The following is a 17,315-nucleotide window of genomic DNA, read 5'->3' on the forward strand; positions in this document are numbered from 1 at the left end:
GGAGGAGGCACCTAACAATTGAAACATAGGATGAGATGAAAATTATTCTTTGTAAAAAGTATTTACCTCCCAACAACTTTTACAAACTTTTAAAACCAAGTTTTTACTTTAGTCCAAGATAACATCTTTGTAGCTGAGTATATATAGAAGTTTGAAGAGTTAAACATTCAGAGTCAAGTTGTCGAAGATAATAGTCAAACAACATCTCAATTCAAGGCAGGACTAAAAGTTGATATTAAAATAGAATTAATTCGACAACCTCCAGCAACTATAGCAAAAACATACCAAGTGGCCCTTGATGTGGAAGAAAATTTGAAATACCCAATCCCAAAAAACATTGTGGAGCACACTCCTAATAATATAATTCAATCAGAAGGTGAGTTGAAGAATGAATCAATATCAAATTTCAAAACTCCTAAAGGTAAGGAAGTTATGTGCTTTAGATGTGGGCAAGTGAGCACATGAATTACGAATGCCCAACGGAGATTAACGTGCATATTGGAATAAAAGAAAATGAAGAGGTGCAAGAAAGAGATGATGGTTATGTATCCAACGAGAATTGATGTTTACCTCCTAATGAACAAGTACATCTCTTTTGTTAAAGTGCATATCATCAAATTCCAAAGTGGAATAGTAAGAAGATGCAATATGTCTTTTTGTTGCTCAAGTCTTTCCCCCAAGAGTTAACTCTATGGATGGGCAAGAAGAACGATTACGTCGTCGTGTCGTTCAATATCTTTCCCTAAGATTTACCTCTATGGATGGGCAAGGAGAACGATTACGTCGTCCTATTGTTCAATATCTTTCCCCAAGAGTTAACTCTATGAAAGTTCCATTCAATAAAAGATTTGGCATACCGATTGGTCAACATGTTGATTTCATCATCCCACTAAGATTTGATATTCCTAAACAATTGCGCATTTCTACTATTTTAGGTGTTGGCTAGAACAAACTAAAAACAAAGGTTGCTAAGTTTTCATGGAAAGCTCAAAAGTTGGTTTTACATCATTTGCCCATTTAAAACTCATCAATGAGCTTTCTACAATTAGAGAAGGAGAATGTAGAATGTGCTAGCATAAGATTTCCCAAATAAATTAGAAATTGTAATTATATTAAATATAAAACGACTATATTAATTTGAAATTTATTATTATATTATTTAGAAGTATTATTAGTTTTAGTAATTTAGGCTTTCTGTTCTTATTAGTATTCCTAATATTATTAATATTCGTTTCTTATTCTTATTAGGATTATTATTCTTAATTCTACTAGTTTATTGTTTATTACTTTAATTCTATTTAGGAAAATTTATTTAGAGATTATTATAAATAGGTTTGTAATTTCATTTATTGATAATTTATTTATGCAATCAAATCCTTAATTGTGATGCTTAATACTTCTTAAGTTTGATGTCTAAGAAACAATAGGTGTGATGTTAGGTTTTCAACCCAAATCCTTAATTGGACAAATCAACCCTATTTGTCTTACATCATTTTGCAACTTCTAAGGACATCTGTAACAAATTTCCATATGTGTCCCAATAATAAATTACAAGCTTCACATCACAATACACTTAACCTTAATAAGAGTTCTTAATAGAAAAAAGAATACCATGAAATTGTGTGAGGTACATATAGCGGCTTGGTAATTAAAAGAAATCTATCAGTTCTTGAGACACTAGATTAGTATTAATGCGAGTTGCGATGATAAGCTCACCTACCAATTCATTGGTTGTGTGCTTTGAATGAAATATAGGATAGCATTTAGAGAGACAACTCTTGAACAGCATGTGTAGAAGAAGTATCTAGCATTCACATTCGCCGTCTTAATGGCACATTCTTATTTTAAGTGTCTAGTACACTCAAAACTGAATTCAGAGTATATCTTTGAAAGCTAAAGTAGTGGGTATGATCACCGCTGGAGTTGTCTGAGCCTTTTGATGGGGTGGTGTAGCCACCTTGAGGTTGTGGTTGGAGTTCTGAAGAAGACTGATGGTTTTTGGGATTACTATTTGCTGTATTTTGTTGAAGGATTATCCCATAGGCACCTGGATCATAGTTCATTTTGGTTCACCGCACAGGACGGCTCTGGTTGGCTATTTGTTTTGGTATACTGCGATAGGGGTAAGTTCATACATTGATTATTTTGGATATGAGTTATGCTGTACCCACTTTAGAGTATTTATGGTGGTCATTATATATTTACATTTAATACATATGTTATACATGCACTTGAAGAAATAGAATAATGCCTAAAATCACATTGGTAAAAGAAAATCTAAATAAGTAGTTTAAAAGCATTAAAATACCAAATATTCAACACATTTAGAATCTAGCTACTCTGTCATGGTTTTTCCATATAGTACAAAGAAGCAAAAATCTGTAATCTTTGCTGCCTTTCTTCCGTAAATTGTTGAAAATGTATGATTTCTCATCTTTTTTTTTTACTTGGTTCCTGGTTTTGCGTGACTGAATAGCAAATGAACCGTGTTTCGTATCACAAAATCCAGATCAGTGTTTCAAGGAATTCTGTGATCCTGGTAAAAATGGTTCATGGTAAAGGTTTTGGGCTGGCCACTTGATATTTTGATCAACTTGTTTTTGTGAATTCCTTTTTGATTTCTTGGTTGCATTTCATGCACATTTGAATTATAAAATCATATTCCCAGTAACTAATGAAATTCATCTGGATAAAGAGCTGTTATTTCTGTAATATAACATTGAATTAAGAAATTAGCATTGGTAGTGTTGGAGCCAATTCGTGCATGAGATATACATGTTTATAACCGTGCGCATCTGCTGTCTCCATTCATATGAAACAATATTCACATGTTGGTACACAAGCATTTGTCATTTTGCTTTTTTTTTTTTGGGTTACTTTATTCAGAAAAAATGAAATTGAACCCCGTCTCTTTGTACTCTCCTTTCTCTCATTAATAATACTTCTTTGTTTATATAAAAAGGTGAAACTGAATCAACTCTGAACAATACTTTGATGTTGGACAAATAGGATTTATTTATCTACTTAGAAATTTAGATGTAAAAACCTTGACATGGCACCCAAGATTTCTTGAACATCATCTTAAGAAGTTTTAAATATCAAATTTAAGGGTTTAGTTGCATTGCAAAACCAGGAAATTGAAAAACTCTGAAAGTATTTTTATGAATAACTGAATTTTATATCAAGAATTAAAAATTAGAAAGATATTTATATTGTTTCGCAAGTAATTTTTATTAAATAGGATTAACTAAGGAAAAGTTTTTTTTTTTAAATAATACTATAGCATACTAAAACTAATTAGTTTATTTTTTCTAATAAGATAGGGAACTAATTTATTTTAAAAAAAAGATAGGGAACTAGTACTAAGAAGATTGAGAATATTATTCCTAATAAAATAAGAAATAATACTAATACAAATAGAGAAACTAAAAAACTAAAAAATAAAATCTTAAAGTTGCTGAAACTATAATAATAAACTTCTGATAGTATAATAATTTACATTTAATAGAATTATATTTTCTGATCTATTTAGACAGTCTAAAGCTAATCTTTCTGAATAATACTTAATGCCTCCTAGGACATTGTTTGGTAATACTCAAGTTCTTTCCACTATTTCATTTTTCAATTTCTTTCTTAGTTTATTTTTCTTTTAATTTATTTCTGTCATGACATTTTTATTTTCACGATTAGTAGTAAGTTTTTCCTTCTGATCTGGCTTTGCATGTAGTTGTACATTGAAGCATATAAATTTATCAGAAAAAGGCTGTCTAATGTATTTTTCTTACTGCCCGTGTGGACAGGTATCATGCTTTTTGTGTGGGCTTTGATGCTGAAGGTACATCAGAGGACACGTGGATATGCCCTAGGTAGACTTCAAGGATACCATTGCAGTTTTAATTATTTATGGAGAATTTCCTTTCCAACATGTTTCTGAAAATATAGTTTAGATTTTGTGATCTATTAACAGACAGCATGATCTTTAAAATGCAAAACCTCGGAATAACTGAGATTTTTTATTTCATGAAGTTTGGTTCATTGAGGTTTTCTCTGGGTCTTGTGGTTCAGGTTCATGAGCAAGGCCATGCAGACAATTCATAATCTGTGGCTATGACCTCTTGTTTCTTTTAGCTTGGACTCAGAAATTATGACTTCCTTGCTCTCATTCTTGCACCCTAGGCTTAAGAGATAAATGAGTTTTGCCACTTGAAACGAATTTCATCAATTTAGAAAGTAATACCCAAAAATGGGGTTTCAGTTTAATATTCATCATCTCTCTGGAGCATGAGCTGCCAATTTTTTGTCTTTAGAGGATTAATTCTATACATTTTCTATATTGCATTACTTGTTGTTGAAGATTCAAGTAGGGGTCGCGGGGAGAAATTTAGAGAGAGATTGCTAGAGAGAGAAAGCTAGAGAGTGACAACTGAAGACTTTAGGGTTGTCTGAGGGAAGAGGAGTAGGGGTCGTGGGGAAGGAAGGAAGAGCCAGAAGGGGGCACAATGTCCTGTTTGGTCGGTCGGCCAAGCCGGCCAGAGGGAGAGGAGGAATGGCGGAGCAGAAGAAGAGGTTTTTGGTGATTGAGAATAGATCTTTAGATGTGATATGTGAAAGGAGGAAGATGGAGGGTCTGAGAATTTGTGAGAATGGAAGAGGGTTTCAAGTGTCCATTTCTTTTGAGGATGAGGATGTGGCTTGACTTATATATGCTTTGGAAGATTTTTATTGGAGAAAAGGAGGAAGAACATGGGGAAGGTACATGGCCAGAAAAAACCACCGACTGTGGTTGGCCCTTAGATGGAATCGTACTGGGAGATACCTTGTGTTGACAGAGGAGAAAGGAAGGGCAGTAAGAAGAATATTCATTCTAGAAGGGGAGGAAGTTGGGGGTTGGTGGCATGTAATGGAAGTGGTCTTTGAGCTGGTGAATAGGCCAGTCAATCCAGACAGCAGAGAGGGAAAAAAAAGTGCGGGGGTAGTCGTGGCAGTGGTGGAAGTAACAAGGTGCCCTTCTGTGGTGGTTTAATTTCCACATTGTAATGTTAATATGAGGGTCATCATGGAAGTGATAGGGGAGAGAACTTTTGCTGATGTGCTCATAAGCATAGAGGAAGGAGCGAGTCGGGTGCATTTTCAAGATGGAGATCTAGATTAGTTTGGCAGGCTTCAAAACGCAAGCTGGAGGAGTCATTTCGGGCAGAAAGCAAATAACAGGCTAGTAAGCTTGGCCCGGGAAGTCGGATGCTAATGAGCCAGGTAGACTGAGATGTTACTACTAGGAATAGAAGGGCAAGTGGGTCGCAAGTACTGGGCTTGGCGAAAACAGAAAAAAGTGCCCACTGATTAAATGGGTTTGGAGATCTGTGAGGTTGAATCCGACCCGGTCGATGGATTCTGCAGATCAGGGAGAGAAGAGTGAAGTTGCAAAAGAAGAAAGGGATTCAATGCGCGGGGGCAAAGAAGTTGGCTAGTTTTCATCCGGGATTGAATAAATATTACCAATGGTGAAAGGGGAGGAAGAGCAGACTATTTGTGGTAGGGAAGAAGGTGATGCAATGATGAAGATTAGGGTTCCAACGATCAGGACAGAGGAGGGGGAGAAAATGGAAGGCAGGGAGGCTCTGTGATTTGATCCTAGATACGGGAAAACAGCAAATCCCGGAGGGGCAAGGAGTTAACTGCACCCGTGAGAAGCACACAGGAAAGAGCTCCTGTGTCCGCAGGGATTCCTGATCCTACGGGAATTTGGACTCCTATTTCCATTTGGATTTCCACAACTCTAAGCCCATCAAGGATTGGATTTTTGATCTAAGATACATTCTTCCAATCCAACACCAAGATCAATCCAAGAAACATCAAGAAAGTAGGCTCAAAGTTCGAGAAACCAAGATTCAAGGACCTTTAGGTCAAGATCCAAGAATCTGGCATAAAAGAATTTCCCAAGCTCCAAACCGCTCGATCCAAAGGAGTTTCAACCAAGAAATATGTGTGGCAGCCCAAGATCCATCAAGAAACAGTCCAAGAATGCAAGGAACTATTCGGCCATACATGTTTTGGGGCTTAAGGTTCCATGGTCGAGAAGAAGGAAGAGGAAGGAAGCCTGCCCGCGTGAGAACTCTCCCTTTTCTTTGAATACCCGAATCCATCTTCCATTGGGACATCAAAAACTCCCATTCCGAATTGTAGACCGTCGATCAAGAAGAAGAATGCAAAGAGGAGTCATCCATAAGGCTCCTAGGAGAGAAGCCTTCAAAAAGCAAGAGGAATCCGAGGAGAAAAAGGAGTTCGCCAAGTGTAGTCAAACTCGAGAGGGAAACCCAATTCCTTCTTCCTGCCTGCCATCCACACCAGAATAAATGGAGTTTTCCGAAAAAACCTGCTAGTGGAGGAAGACCTCCTAGGGATAAGAGACATAGAGCTAAAGAGAGAGCCCTACAAGTCCAATTGCCAAGAGTTTTCTTCTTTTCAAACTCTGATTTCTATCTTAAAGAATTCTACACAAAGAAGAAGTCCAAAATCCACGAAAAGAGAAGAAGAATTCCACAAGGAGAGGAAGATCAAGTCCTTACAAGATTCGGCCAAGAAAGTTCTCTTCTTGTTGAATTCATCGTCATATCTCCTACTCCAATACCACATCCTACAAGTCTTTCCAACTCAAATTTGTTTCAAGAAAATAATAAAGAATCAAGAAGTACAAACCGAATGCAAGAAGGAAATCAAGACCGAAATGGATTCCAAGATGGTGGCTGAATGGGAATCTTGAACACCACCCAAGAGAAAGACTTTATCTATTAATTAAAGTATTATATTTTAATCAAGTTTCTGATTTCTAATCGCATTAGGATTTCTTTTGTTATTAACTCTTTTATTATTATTTAAGTGTAATTCTAGTTTAAGTAGAATTAAGAGTTTAATTAAACTTATTTAATTTGTTTTCTAGTAGAATAAGTAGATGGAAATCTATATAAGGATGCCACCACCCCCTTTGTAATTCACAAGTTCAATATTCAATAAAGTTTCAAGTTTGCTTTTATCTCTTGCTAATTGTGTGAGTGCTCTCTAAGAGGATGTCTACAACCATCTTGCCGAATGCTGGGTTGATTCAACTTATCAAAATAAATTTCTTGTGACGTTTTGTCAATCCTTCTTGAATTGATTTCACTTATCAAGATTATATCTTGCGTTGTTTAATCAATTCAACTTTCATCTCTATTATCTTAGTTGACATTCACAAATTGAGTGTAGGTTAGGTAGAGAAGATTTGTTGAGAGTTTTAAAATTCTGGATGTTAGACTCTCTATGAGGTTTTTGATCGCATTAGTTAATCTTGAGTTCCATATTACTATTTAGGGAAGAGGAATTAGGGCTGGTGGTGGTGGAGTTTGAACCAAAATTGGCTCTTATGGAGGAGGAGCATAAGGCCAAAATTCACTACACATTGGTGGCTGGAACATATGTAGGGAAGAGGAAAGGAAAGGATTTCAACTCTATTTGGGTGTTATAAAGCATCCAAAAAATAAGCCAATTGTTGGCATAGAAGACAATGCAATGGAGTTTTTTTGTGGAATTAGAATATAAGAAGGAGAAGAGAAAAGCTAAGGAAGCAAATACTAGGAAAAGAAAAACCACGAAGAAGGGGGTCAAGGGAGTTGAAAAGACTACAATCTATGATTAATTATGATTGTAGGTTGAGAAATAGTAAAAGGGATGGGGGCTGAAATAAAATGATAAGAAAATGTTATCTTGGTATGTTAGGAGCAAATTATAAGGGGATGTAGGTCAAGAATGAAACCGGAGATTACATGCCTACAAGAAACCAAAATGGAAGCATTGGGAGATAAAAAAAAATTAGGAGTTTGTGGAGGGTGAAAAAAATGAGGTAGCTTGCTTTTTCGGCAAAAGGAGTGACGGCTGGTCTTGTAATTATGTGGAGATCGAAGAATTCAACCATCTTACTCAATAATTGATCGGTTTCTGGTGTCTGATGACTGCATCCTAAAGCTATCAGGTCTGTGTCAAAATATTCTACAAAGGCCTATTTATTTCTGACCGTTTCCTTTAAACTTAGTTGCAAATGACATCTAATGGGAGCTAGTTCCGTTTAGACTCGACAACAAGTGGCTAAAGATGGACGAGTTCTGTGTCATGGTTGAGTAGTGTTGGAAGAATACCGAGATTTCCGGGAAAGATTTAGTTTCAGAGTAGCAAAAAAACTCATGAAGTCGAAGACTGAGATCAGGGAACGAGTGAAGGAGGAGGGAGGGAAAGAATAGGTATGCATTGAAAATCTATTGAGGGAGATTGAGATACTGAATAGGAAAGAGGGTGATGAGGGTCTTTCATCGGATGACATTACTAAGAGAGAGTCTATCAAAATGGACGTGGCTAACGAAATGCACATAGAGGAAATCCCTTGGAGACAGAAGATTAGAGAGAAATGGTTGAAGGACCAATATGAGGTACTTCCATTGTTTGGTTAGTCACAAGAGAAAATGTAATTATGTTGAAGAAATAGTTATATATAATAGTACCATTAGAGGGAATGATAGCATGAGGAAAAAAACTCAAGAGTATTTTCAATCTATGTATGCGGAAGACAGGGCAACTAGGCCTAAGTTGGATGGCTTCGAGTTCAAAACTTTGGAGGCTTCTAGCAGAATTAGTATGGAGAGAGAGTTTTCTGAAGATGAGACTTGGGATGGGCTCAATTATTGCAATTGGGATAAAGCACCGGATCCTGATGGCTTCAACACGACATTCTTGCAGGAATTTCGGGTAGTGATTAAAAAGGATATCATAGAGATGCTTAAGAGTTCCACGAGTCTGAATTTTTTGTCAAATCTTTGAATTCCACTTTTTTAGTGCTCATTGCCAAAGTTAATGGTGCTAAAGACATCAAGGAGTTTAGACCCATTAATATGATGAGTTGCATTTATAAACTCATTTCAAAAGTCCTGACCAAGAGGTTATCTGAGTTCCTTGGTAAGGTCATTGGGAAGAGGCAGCATGCTTTTTTGGAAGACAAAAATTCTGAATGCTGTAATGGTGGCCAATAAAGTGGTGCATGATCTTGTGGCATGTAACTAATAAGGTATTTTGTGTAAACTAGATATGAAAAATGCATACGACCATGTTAATTGGAACTTTGTGGACTACATGTTGAGCAGATTGGGATTTGGGCATAAGTGGAGGAGGTGAATGATTTGTATTACTACGCCTTCTTTTGCCATTATGGTGAATGGTGGTCCTTTTTCTTTCTTCAAGGCATCGAAGGGGTTGAGACAGGGGAACTCACTTTCTCCCGTTTTGTTTTTTATTGTGATGGAAGCGCTAAGTAGGCTTATTGAGTGGGCTTGCGAGATAGATTTGTTGAAAGGGGTGATAGTGGGTGGTGGAGTTCATGGGATAGAGGTCTCTCATTTTTTCTTTGCTAATGATATTTTGATCTTCTGTCAACCAGAGATAAGGATGATTTTGAATTTATGGTGTGTTCTTTTATGCTTCTAGGCGGTCTTCGAGTTGAAAATTAATCTAAATAAATTTGAGTTGGTGAAGATTGGGAACAAAAGGGAAGAAATTATGTTAGCTGAGTTGTTGGGCTGCAAAGCGGTGAGATTGTCTATTAAGTACCTCGGTTTGCTTTTGGGTTCTAAATATAAGGATGTGAAGACGTGGGAACCTGTGATTAACCTATTTGAAAGAAGACTAGCTAGTTGGAAGAGAAGTTTTTTATATAAGGGTGGCAGGTGAAGACTAATAAAGAGTACACTCTCCAACCTTCCAATTTACTTTCTATCTGCTCTTACTATCCTCGTTAAGATGGTAAAAATAAATGGAACCCATCCAATGTAGGTTCTTGTGGGAGAAGAAGAAAATACTATTTAGTCAAATGGGAGGAGGTGAAAATACTATTAATACTATCTGCTCTCCAAGGTAAATGGCTATGGAGATTCATGAGTGAAGATGCGAGGTTGTGGAAGGAGGTGATTGATGTTAGGTGGGGGGGTGGGGGATAGGAGTGGGTGGCGAGGGAGATGGTTAGATCTCATGGGAAGATTGAGATGGGTAGACGACAGTTCTATGATTGTTTTCAATGGAGAATGGAGAGAGGTAACAAAATCAGTTTTTGGAATGATGAATGGATCATGAATGGGTGCCTCAAAAACCAATTCCCTAGTATCTTTGCCATTGCACAATCGAAGACGACGATCGTGGATGAGGCATATGTGATGGTGGAGGGGAGACCGATTTGGGTGGTGAATATGCATAAGAATTTGAATGATTGGGAGATTGAGAAATATGAGACCTTACTTCAACTTTTAGCTACTGTTCAACTGGAGGACAAAAATGAAAGACTTGTGTGGAAATTAGAGAAGCGATGGTAGTTCACAGTTAAATCCCAATATAAGTTTTTGAGGGGCTGAGATGATGGGGGCTAGAAATCCCAATATAAGTTTTTGAGGGGCTGAGATGATGGGGGCTAGATCATATCCGTGTAAGCATATTTGAAAGGTGAAGAATTTCCTTTTTTGCTTCGGAGGCGAGTAGGGAATGTATCTTGACTATTGACAACTTAATGAGAAGGTGTCGAACTCTTGTCAATGGCTGTTATCTTTGAAAGAAGGTGGCAGAGACATGCAACCATATTCTTCTCTGGTACCCAGTGGTGGATGATATGTGGTCTATGGTTTCTGGATTGTTGGGGATTAATTGGGTTTTTGTGGGGTCGTTAACCGATGAACTCAGCGCTCAGGCGGGTTTTTGTAAAAAACAATTTATTTCTCATTCTTTTAACTATCTTTTGGGTGGTGTGGAAAGAAAAAAATAGGAGAGTGTTTGAGAGGATTGAATATGAAATGTATAAAATTAGAGAAAAATGATTACACTTTTTTGATTCTTTAATTTTGGGTTATGACATTTATAGATGGGATGATGTTGGAAATATCATTAACTTACTGATATATAAATATGTATACGAGTGACACTCCCTTGGTGCCTTTTCTTTAATATACTGTTCATATTTTTATTTATTTCCAGAAACAAAAAAGAATTTGGCATTTGAAACATTCTTTTAGAACTCTCGGTACAGTTTTGGTTTATGTATGCTCTTCTTTTGTCTTAGAATCTTGTCTGGACTTTATTTTAGGTGTATAGCTAATGAAATGTCACAAAAATCCGATATAACACCCATAGAGAGAATGAGTAACCAGTGTGCTCCAGAAGGTGCAAATAATGAATGCACTGAGGCTGCTTTTTCTGGGAAGGTTTCTATTTCTGTTGCTGATGCTGGAGAGACTGCTCTTGTTGTCTCAATGGTGAGCGGGAATCAGTGGACTCTTGAACCAAGCAAAAACTCTATATTGACCTCTCAAATTCACGAGAATTCTGATAGTGATATTTCCTATGTGGTAGCACCATCTAATGAGAGAAACTGTAGTCAACTGATTTTAGAGGGAAAGGGGTTGGAACTTTCGTTATCATGTGATACGTCCTCTGATTTAGTTCCCCTATCCTTGTCATTTGATGGGCTGAAGAGCAACAGTGTAGATGAAGAAATGAATGAGTCCAGCAGTTTTGATGGTGCTAGAACCTCTTCGAGCCTCAGCAAGTTCCATTCTGGGGGCAAAATATCTGAAAGTGAGTCCAGAATGGGTCTTCATCTTGGTTTGTCAGTGGGCTCCTTTTTGTCGGGTATGTGGATTTATTTACTTGTGCCTGCTTATTTGTGGGGCATAACTCTTGTTCTTGGAACATTACGGAGCGGAGAACTTGTGTTAGCTTTAAATATTTGATAATGGATTTTAAACCATTTTTTAATGTAATTCTAGTTACTGGAGATGTGAAGCAGCAGAATCCTGCAGAAGGGTCTTCATCAAAAGGTATGGAGGATATTTTCTTTTGCTCTTTTTATGGTTCTCTTTGCTTTCTGTATAACATTCCTTGCCTGTTGAAAGCAAGTGCACACTTCTAAAGACATTTGTTCCTATTTCCTTATTGTTAATGAGATTTCAGCTTCAGCTGATAGAACTGCACCTGATATGAATGCCGATGCTGTCAGAAATATTTCCATAAAGAGAAAGCACACTGATTGCAGGTCATTTTCCTTCAACTGTTTCCTCATCTCAAATCTTCAGCAGTTAATATTTGTAAAGCATGTGTTCTACATGTTTCTGGCAATCCAGTCTCAGTTTCAGACTGCTACTTGATTGTGACTACAATTTTTCTGAATTTTCCCTATGTGTCCTTGTGATGATTTTGCTTGCACTTAGATAGTGATCCATGATATAAGAAAATAAATTTGGTCACTTGCTTCTCTGTTAGGAATTTGCCACTTCTGTGATTTCTTCTGGATGTTGTGTTGTCTATAAGTTCTCTTAAAGTTCATTTGCAAATCTTCCAAATCCAAGCTTCTGGTTCGAGACTCTGTTAATCTAGTCTGTAACCATGTGACTTCTTACGGCAAATAAGATTTTGTGGTAATTAATTGCAATGGTTACCACTGTACATAGGTCAAAGTTAGTTAGGACTTAGAGAACTCAAATTTTAGGGTTGAGAAGAGTTGATAGCCTTTTATTAGAAGACTATCTATCCAGTTGGGCAAAACAACAACTGAAATTACTGGTGTACATTACCAGCAGCAACCCAAATGACTGTTTTGGCTATTAGCTCCTAATGTTTTTGCATTCACCAAAAAGTTCAATGTAGGTCATGGAATTTTAGCAATATGGAAGTTATGGTGCCGCATAAACTTTGCAGGACTTGTAGGATATAGTTCACATTTGAAAGATTGCCTTCCCTCCATCTTTTCTGTCCACCATGAAGTCTCTCTCTTCTTTTAGCCCTGCTACTGCTGCATCTACTGTAAGGTTCAGAAGAGGACTGAATCAGATATGTTATGTTGGAGTTTGACAAGTTGTAGAAATTTTTTCTTTTTCTCAGTCCTCAAGCAAAATGGAAAGTAAAATTGCCAGCATTTTTTGCATGTTGATTGTCATGTTCGCTTTAAGATTCATACACATTTGAAATTAGTTTTTTGTAACATTTTCTGCATGTAGGTCTTAGATCTTTCGATCTCTGCTCTCCCTGATTTCTTTCATATTTATTAGTGATGTTTATATTGCTGCTGATGCTGATGATACCAAAGCAAATAATGAGAATGAAGCTTTGCCTAAGAAACCTAGAGCAGAGAGAAAGATTGAAATGAAATCCAAGGACCAGGAGAATACATCTGTTCCAACTGATTCACCAAACTGCCATGCCTTAAAATGTTATCCTAAAAAGGAAGATGTCGCTTGTGATATAATGAGTATAGTGAAAGGGACAGCTCGTAAACCTTCTAAAAGATTTGTAAACAAACAACCCGCTGATAAATCTTCAAAAGAAGAAGAAAATACTGCTGGCTTGAGAGTTAAAAAAATCATGAGGAGAGCTGCTGAGGATAAGGAGTCATCCATTGTTGTTCAAGAATTAAGAAAAGAGATAAGAGAAGCTGTTCGTAACAAATCTACAAAAGACCTGGGGCAAAACCTTTTTGACCCAAAACTTCTGGCCGCATTTAGAGCTGCTGTTGCCAGACCAAAAACTGAGACTCCTAAAAGATTATCATCAACAGCTGTAAAGACAAAAAAGGCCATACTGCAGAAAGGTAAAGTACGTGACAATTTAACTAAGAAAATTTATGGGGATTCAAATGGAAGACGAAGACGTGCATGGGACAGAGACTGTGAAGTTGAATTTTGGAAGTACCGCTGCATGAGAGCTACAAAACCTGAAAAGATTGAAACTTTGAAGTCAGTTCTTAACCTCCTAAGAAAGAACTCAGAGGGCCCAGAGATGAAGACAGCAGTTGATTGTGAGGCTTCAAATCCTATTCTTTCAAGATTATATTTGGCAGATACTTCTGTTTTCCCAAGAAAGCATGATATAAAGCCTCTTGCTGTTCTTCAAGTGACTGATAACTCAAAAGAGGACACAGAACAAATTATTTCAGCGGAAGTGACTTTGAATTCATCTCATGACAACAATATGAAAGTTACTGAAATTAGTTCATCAAAGGTTGGTGATGTTAATGGGAGAAGTCCTAATGTTACCTGTTCCAAAGGTGTTACTGCTTCTGGTAAAGTAGATTCAAACAAACTACGAGAAGGACATTCAGTTTCATCATCCAGTGATGCTAAGGTTAGCTCCCAGAAGGAAAAGATTCTGAAGTCTGATGATGCAAATAAAGATAAAAGGAAATGGGCCTTGGAGGTGCTTGCCAGAAAAAAAGCTTTAGCAGGCAATAATATAACCCATGAAAAGCCAGAAGACAATGCTGTACTGAAAGGAAACTATCCCTTATTGGTACGTAAAGACAAGACATGACCCCTAGCTTCTAAGTTACTTTTTTGAAAATACCTGATGCTTATGAACTGATATTGTGATCTGTTTTGTGGTTGGAAACAGGCTCAACTACCAGTAGACATGAGACCAGTATTGGCACCTAGTCACCATAAGAAAATCCCCGTGTCTGTTAGACAGGTATGAAATTTCTTGTCTCTGCTTTGACTTAACTGCACTCGATGTTTTTTTGTGAGTGGGCTGGTATGAATCCTATTGTTTCCAGCTCTTCACTAATGAATTTTGATTTCTTGCACTTTTTCATGTCCAGATGGAGCCAAATGCACTGTGATTTGTCAAACAATTCCTTTATCCATTAGCCTCCTAGATTCTAAATTTTTGGCTAATTTATTTGTAGGTTATGATTCCAATATATTTTTCTCTTTAGTATGTACTATTACATTGCTTGAATCATCTTTAAAAAATGGCAGACTCTGCTATGTTCTCATTTTGATTACTGTTTGTGTGTCTCCTTTTAACTATTTGGTGCAGACACAGCTCTACAGACTGACAGAGCACTTCTTAAGAAAAGCAAACTTGCCAGTTATTTGCAGAACTGCTGTTACCGAGTTGGCTGTTGCAGATGCTGTAAATATTGAAAAGCAGGTAGCGGATAGGTCAAACAGCAAACTAGTATATTTAAATTTATGTTCACAGGAGATATCACATCATTCAGATAATGGACGTACTAGTGCCACAGAGTTGGACTCTTCACCCCCTTCAGAGGTTTCTTCTGATAGGTTAGAACAAACTGCTGATGAATCTTCAACTGATCCTACAGTAGTTGAAGCATTGAGGACTGCAGGCCTTTTGTCTGATTCACCTCCAAATAGTCCATGTCAGAAGGTTGAGGTATCAGATGTTGATGATTCCTTCTGTTCCGCCAGAGTGGAAGGGCCTGATAACATATTTGAGATGGATTCACATCCAGATGTCGATATTTATGGTGATTTTGAATATGATTTGGAAGATGAAGACTACATTGGTTCCACTGCAAAATTGAATAAGCTGCCAGAAGAAAGTGGCTCAAAAATGAAAGTAGTTTTCTCCACTCTTAACTCTGAAAGATCCTCAGAAATTATCGGGACATTGGGAAGTGTTGAGGTACCTAGTGATTCTCCTTGCTTGCAGCCGGGTCATGCTGATACTGAGATCAGAAGCTCAACTGTCGATGGTGGGACAGATAAGTCCTGTGTGTCTTTCCAATCTAAAGCTGTTGAAGAAGGTGAGGAGCTTTCTCTGGCAGAATGTGAAGAACTATATGGCCCTGATAAGGAACCACTTGTAAATAAATTTCCAGAAGGAGAATCTTCACAGCTATATTGTTTGGTCAATGCAGCAGTACATGCTGGGAAACGAGTTCCTGAAAACAATGACAATGATATACCAAACCAACTAGTAAAGGTATCGAAACTTGGAAGTGAGAGTGCTGCGGCCAATGTAACTGTTGCCACCAATTGTCATAACACTGTAGGTGAGGAAAATTTGTCACATGAGATTCAAACCAGTGAAAATACCCGCAGGAAGGAAAAGAAGCTAAGTGTTGATACTAACAAGCAATCTGTTGTAATTAACTCTATATCCAAAAAGGTACTAGCAGACACATCTGCTGTTAGTTCTTTTTTTCTTATCGTTCTTTACCTCTACATTTGTTCTATGACTTATCAATGTAATAACAATTCTGGAAATTTCATTTGTGAGAAGCAGTCCTGTCATTTTTCTGAGTAATGTTCTGTCCACCAGGTCTTTCTTTTTAGTTAGTTAATTTGTTTGTCTTTTTTATTTTTGCTGAATATCCACCAGTTTAATTTCTACTAATCTAGCTTTTGGACCCTACAGGTGGAAGCTTACATCAAAGAACATCTCAGGCCACTGTGCAAAAGTGGTGTGATTACAGCAGAACAGTACAGGTGGGCTGTGGCAAAAACTACTGACAAGGTTATGAAATATCATTCAAATGCCAAGAATGCAAATTTCCTGATTAAAGAGGGTGAGAAGGTGAAGAAACTTGCAGAACAATATGTGGAAACTGCACAGCAGAAGAGCGATCTTGTATGATCAGTCATTTGAAGAAAAAAAAATGATGTTTGAACCTACCTTCATGTTAAGAGGAGCGATGGTATATCATAAGGTAAAGTAGTTTTCCTGTCAGGAATCCAACAAATCTAATGCTCAGCTTGTTCTTCCTTCCCCTATTTATTGCTGGTTAGGGGATTTATACCGAATGCATCCTTAAAGCTTACATTGTAAAAGGTGGCACTTCAAACTCGCACCAGGAATAATTATATGGTTTAAGTCCTTACAAAGCAAGATATGTATTAAGCGGCATGAATTTTGCCAACAGAAACTAAAGAGAGTGTAAATTTGTCACAGAAACTTCAAAGAGAATACAATATGATTAAACTTTTTTGTAGATTTTTTTGGCTGTCATTTCATTACCTAAGGAGATGTTTCTTATACTCTGTTGTGGATTGTACATAATAACATATAAAAAGATGACCAAAAATATCTTACTTCGATTTTTCTTCTAAGGAAAAAATTTGACTATAACCCAGTTAATTGAAATTGTAATTTTATAGGATAGAAATCTGAATAAAAATAGCATCTTATTATATTTATTTTAAATATGTTATTTTTTTAATTTGCTCTTTAATATTTCAGATAATAAATTTGTAGTTATGAAATTGAAGATGCTTATAATAAAATTGTTTTAATTATGTAATAAATTATGAATAATTTTTACAAATATTAAATATCTAAAAATTATGGGCGGATAAAATTTATTTTAACCAATTTAAGTAAGGGTTCTTTTGTAAAGTGAATTGCATTTTGTTTTTTTTGTTTTTGAATTTTTTCTACTGTATATAAATTTTATCACTGTAATATAAATTACTCTATATTTTTCATTATCATTTTCTCTATTGAAAAAAAAAACAGTA

General features: G+C 36.6%; 1 protein-coding gene across 5 annotated transcripts in view; it reads left to right on the forward strand.

Annotated features, from left to right (window-relative positions):
- The window catches only part of LOC110812349 (RING/U-box protein), a 33,954-nt gene extending 17,165 nt beyond the window's left edge, over window positions 1–16,789 (forward strand). For all 5 annotated transcript variants that reach the window (XM_088217896.1, XM_088217898.1, XM_088217899.1 and 2 more), the window contains 8 exons: window positions 3,801–3,866; window positions 11,144–11,688; window positions 11,826–11,876; window positions 12,010–12,091; window positions 13,104–14,340; window positions 14,443–14,517; window positions 14,869–15,966; window positions 16,216–16,789. In XM_088217896.1, the coding sequence (XP_088074022.1) occupies window positions 3,801–3,866; window positions 11,144–11,688; window positions 11,826–11,876; window positions 12,010–12,091; window positions 13,104–14,340; window positions 14,443–14,517; window positions 14,869–15,966; window positions 16,216–16,434 (3,373 nt within the window). In that variant the 3' untranslated portion in view covers window positions 16,435–16,789. The remainder of the gene's footprint in view (window positions 1–3,800; window positions 3,867–11,143; window positions 11,689–11,825; window positions 11,877–12,009; window positions 12,092–13,103; window positions 14,341–14,442; window positions 14,518–14,868; window positions 15,967–16,215) is intronic.
- Window positions 16,790–17,315: the final 526 nt, after the last annotated feature.

The sequence above is a fragment of the Carica papaya genome, chromosome 4 (assembly GCF_054855325.1).
Source record: "Carica papaya isolate Zhongbai chromosome 4, ASM5485532v1, whole genome shotgun sequence".
In the NCBI taxonomy this organism is placed as follows: domain Eukaryota; kingdom Viridiplantae; phylum Streptophyta; class Magnoliopsida; order Brassicales; family Caricaceae; genus Carica; species Carica papaya.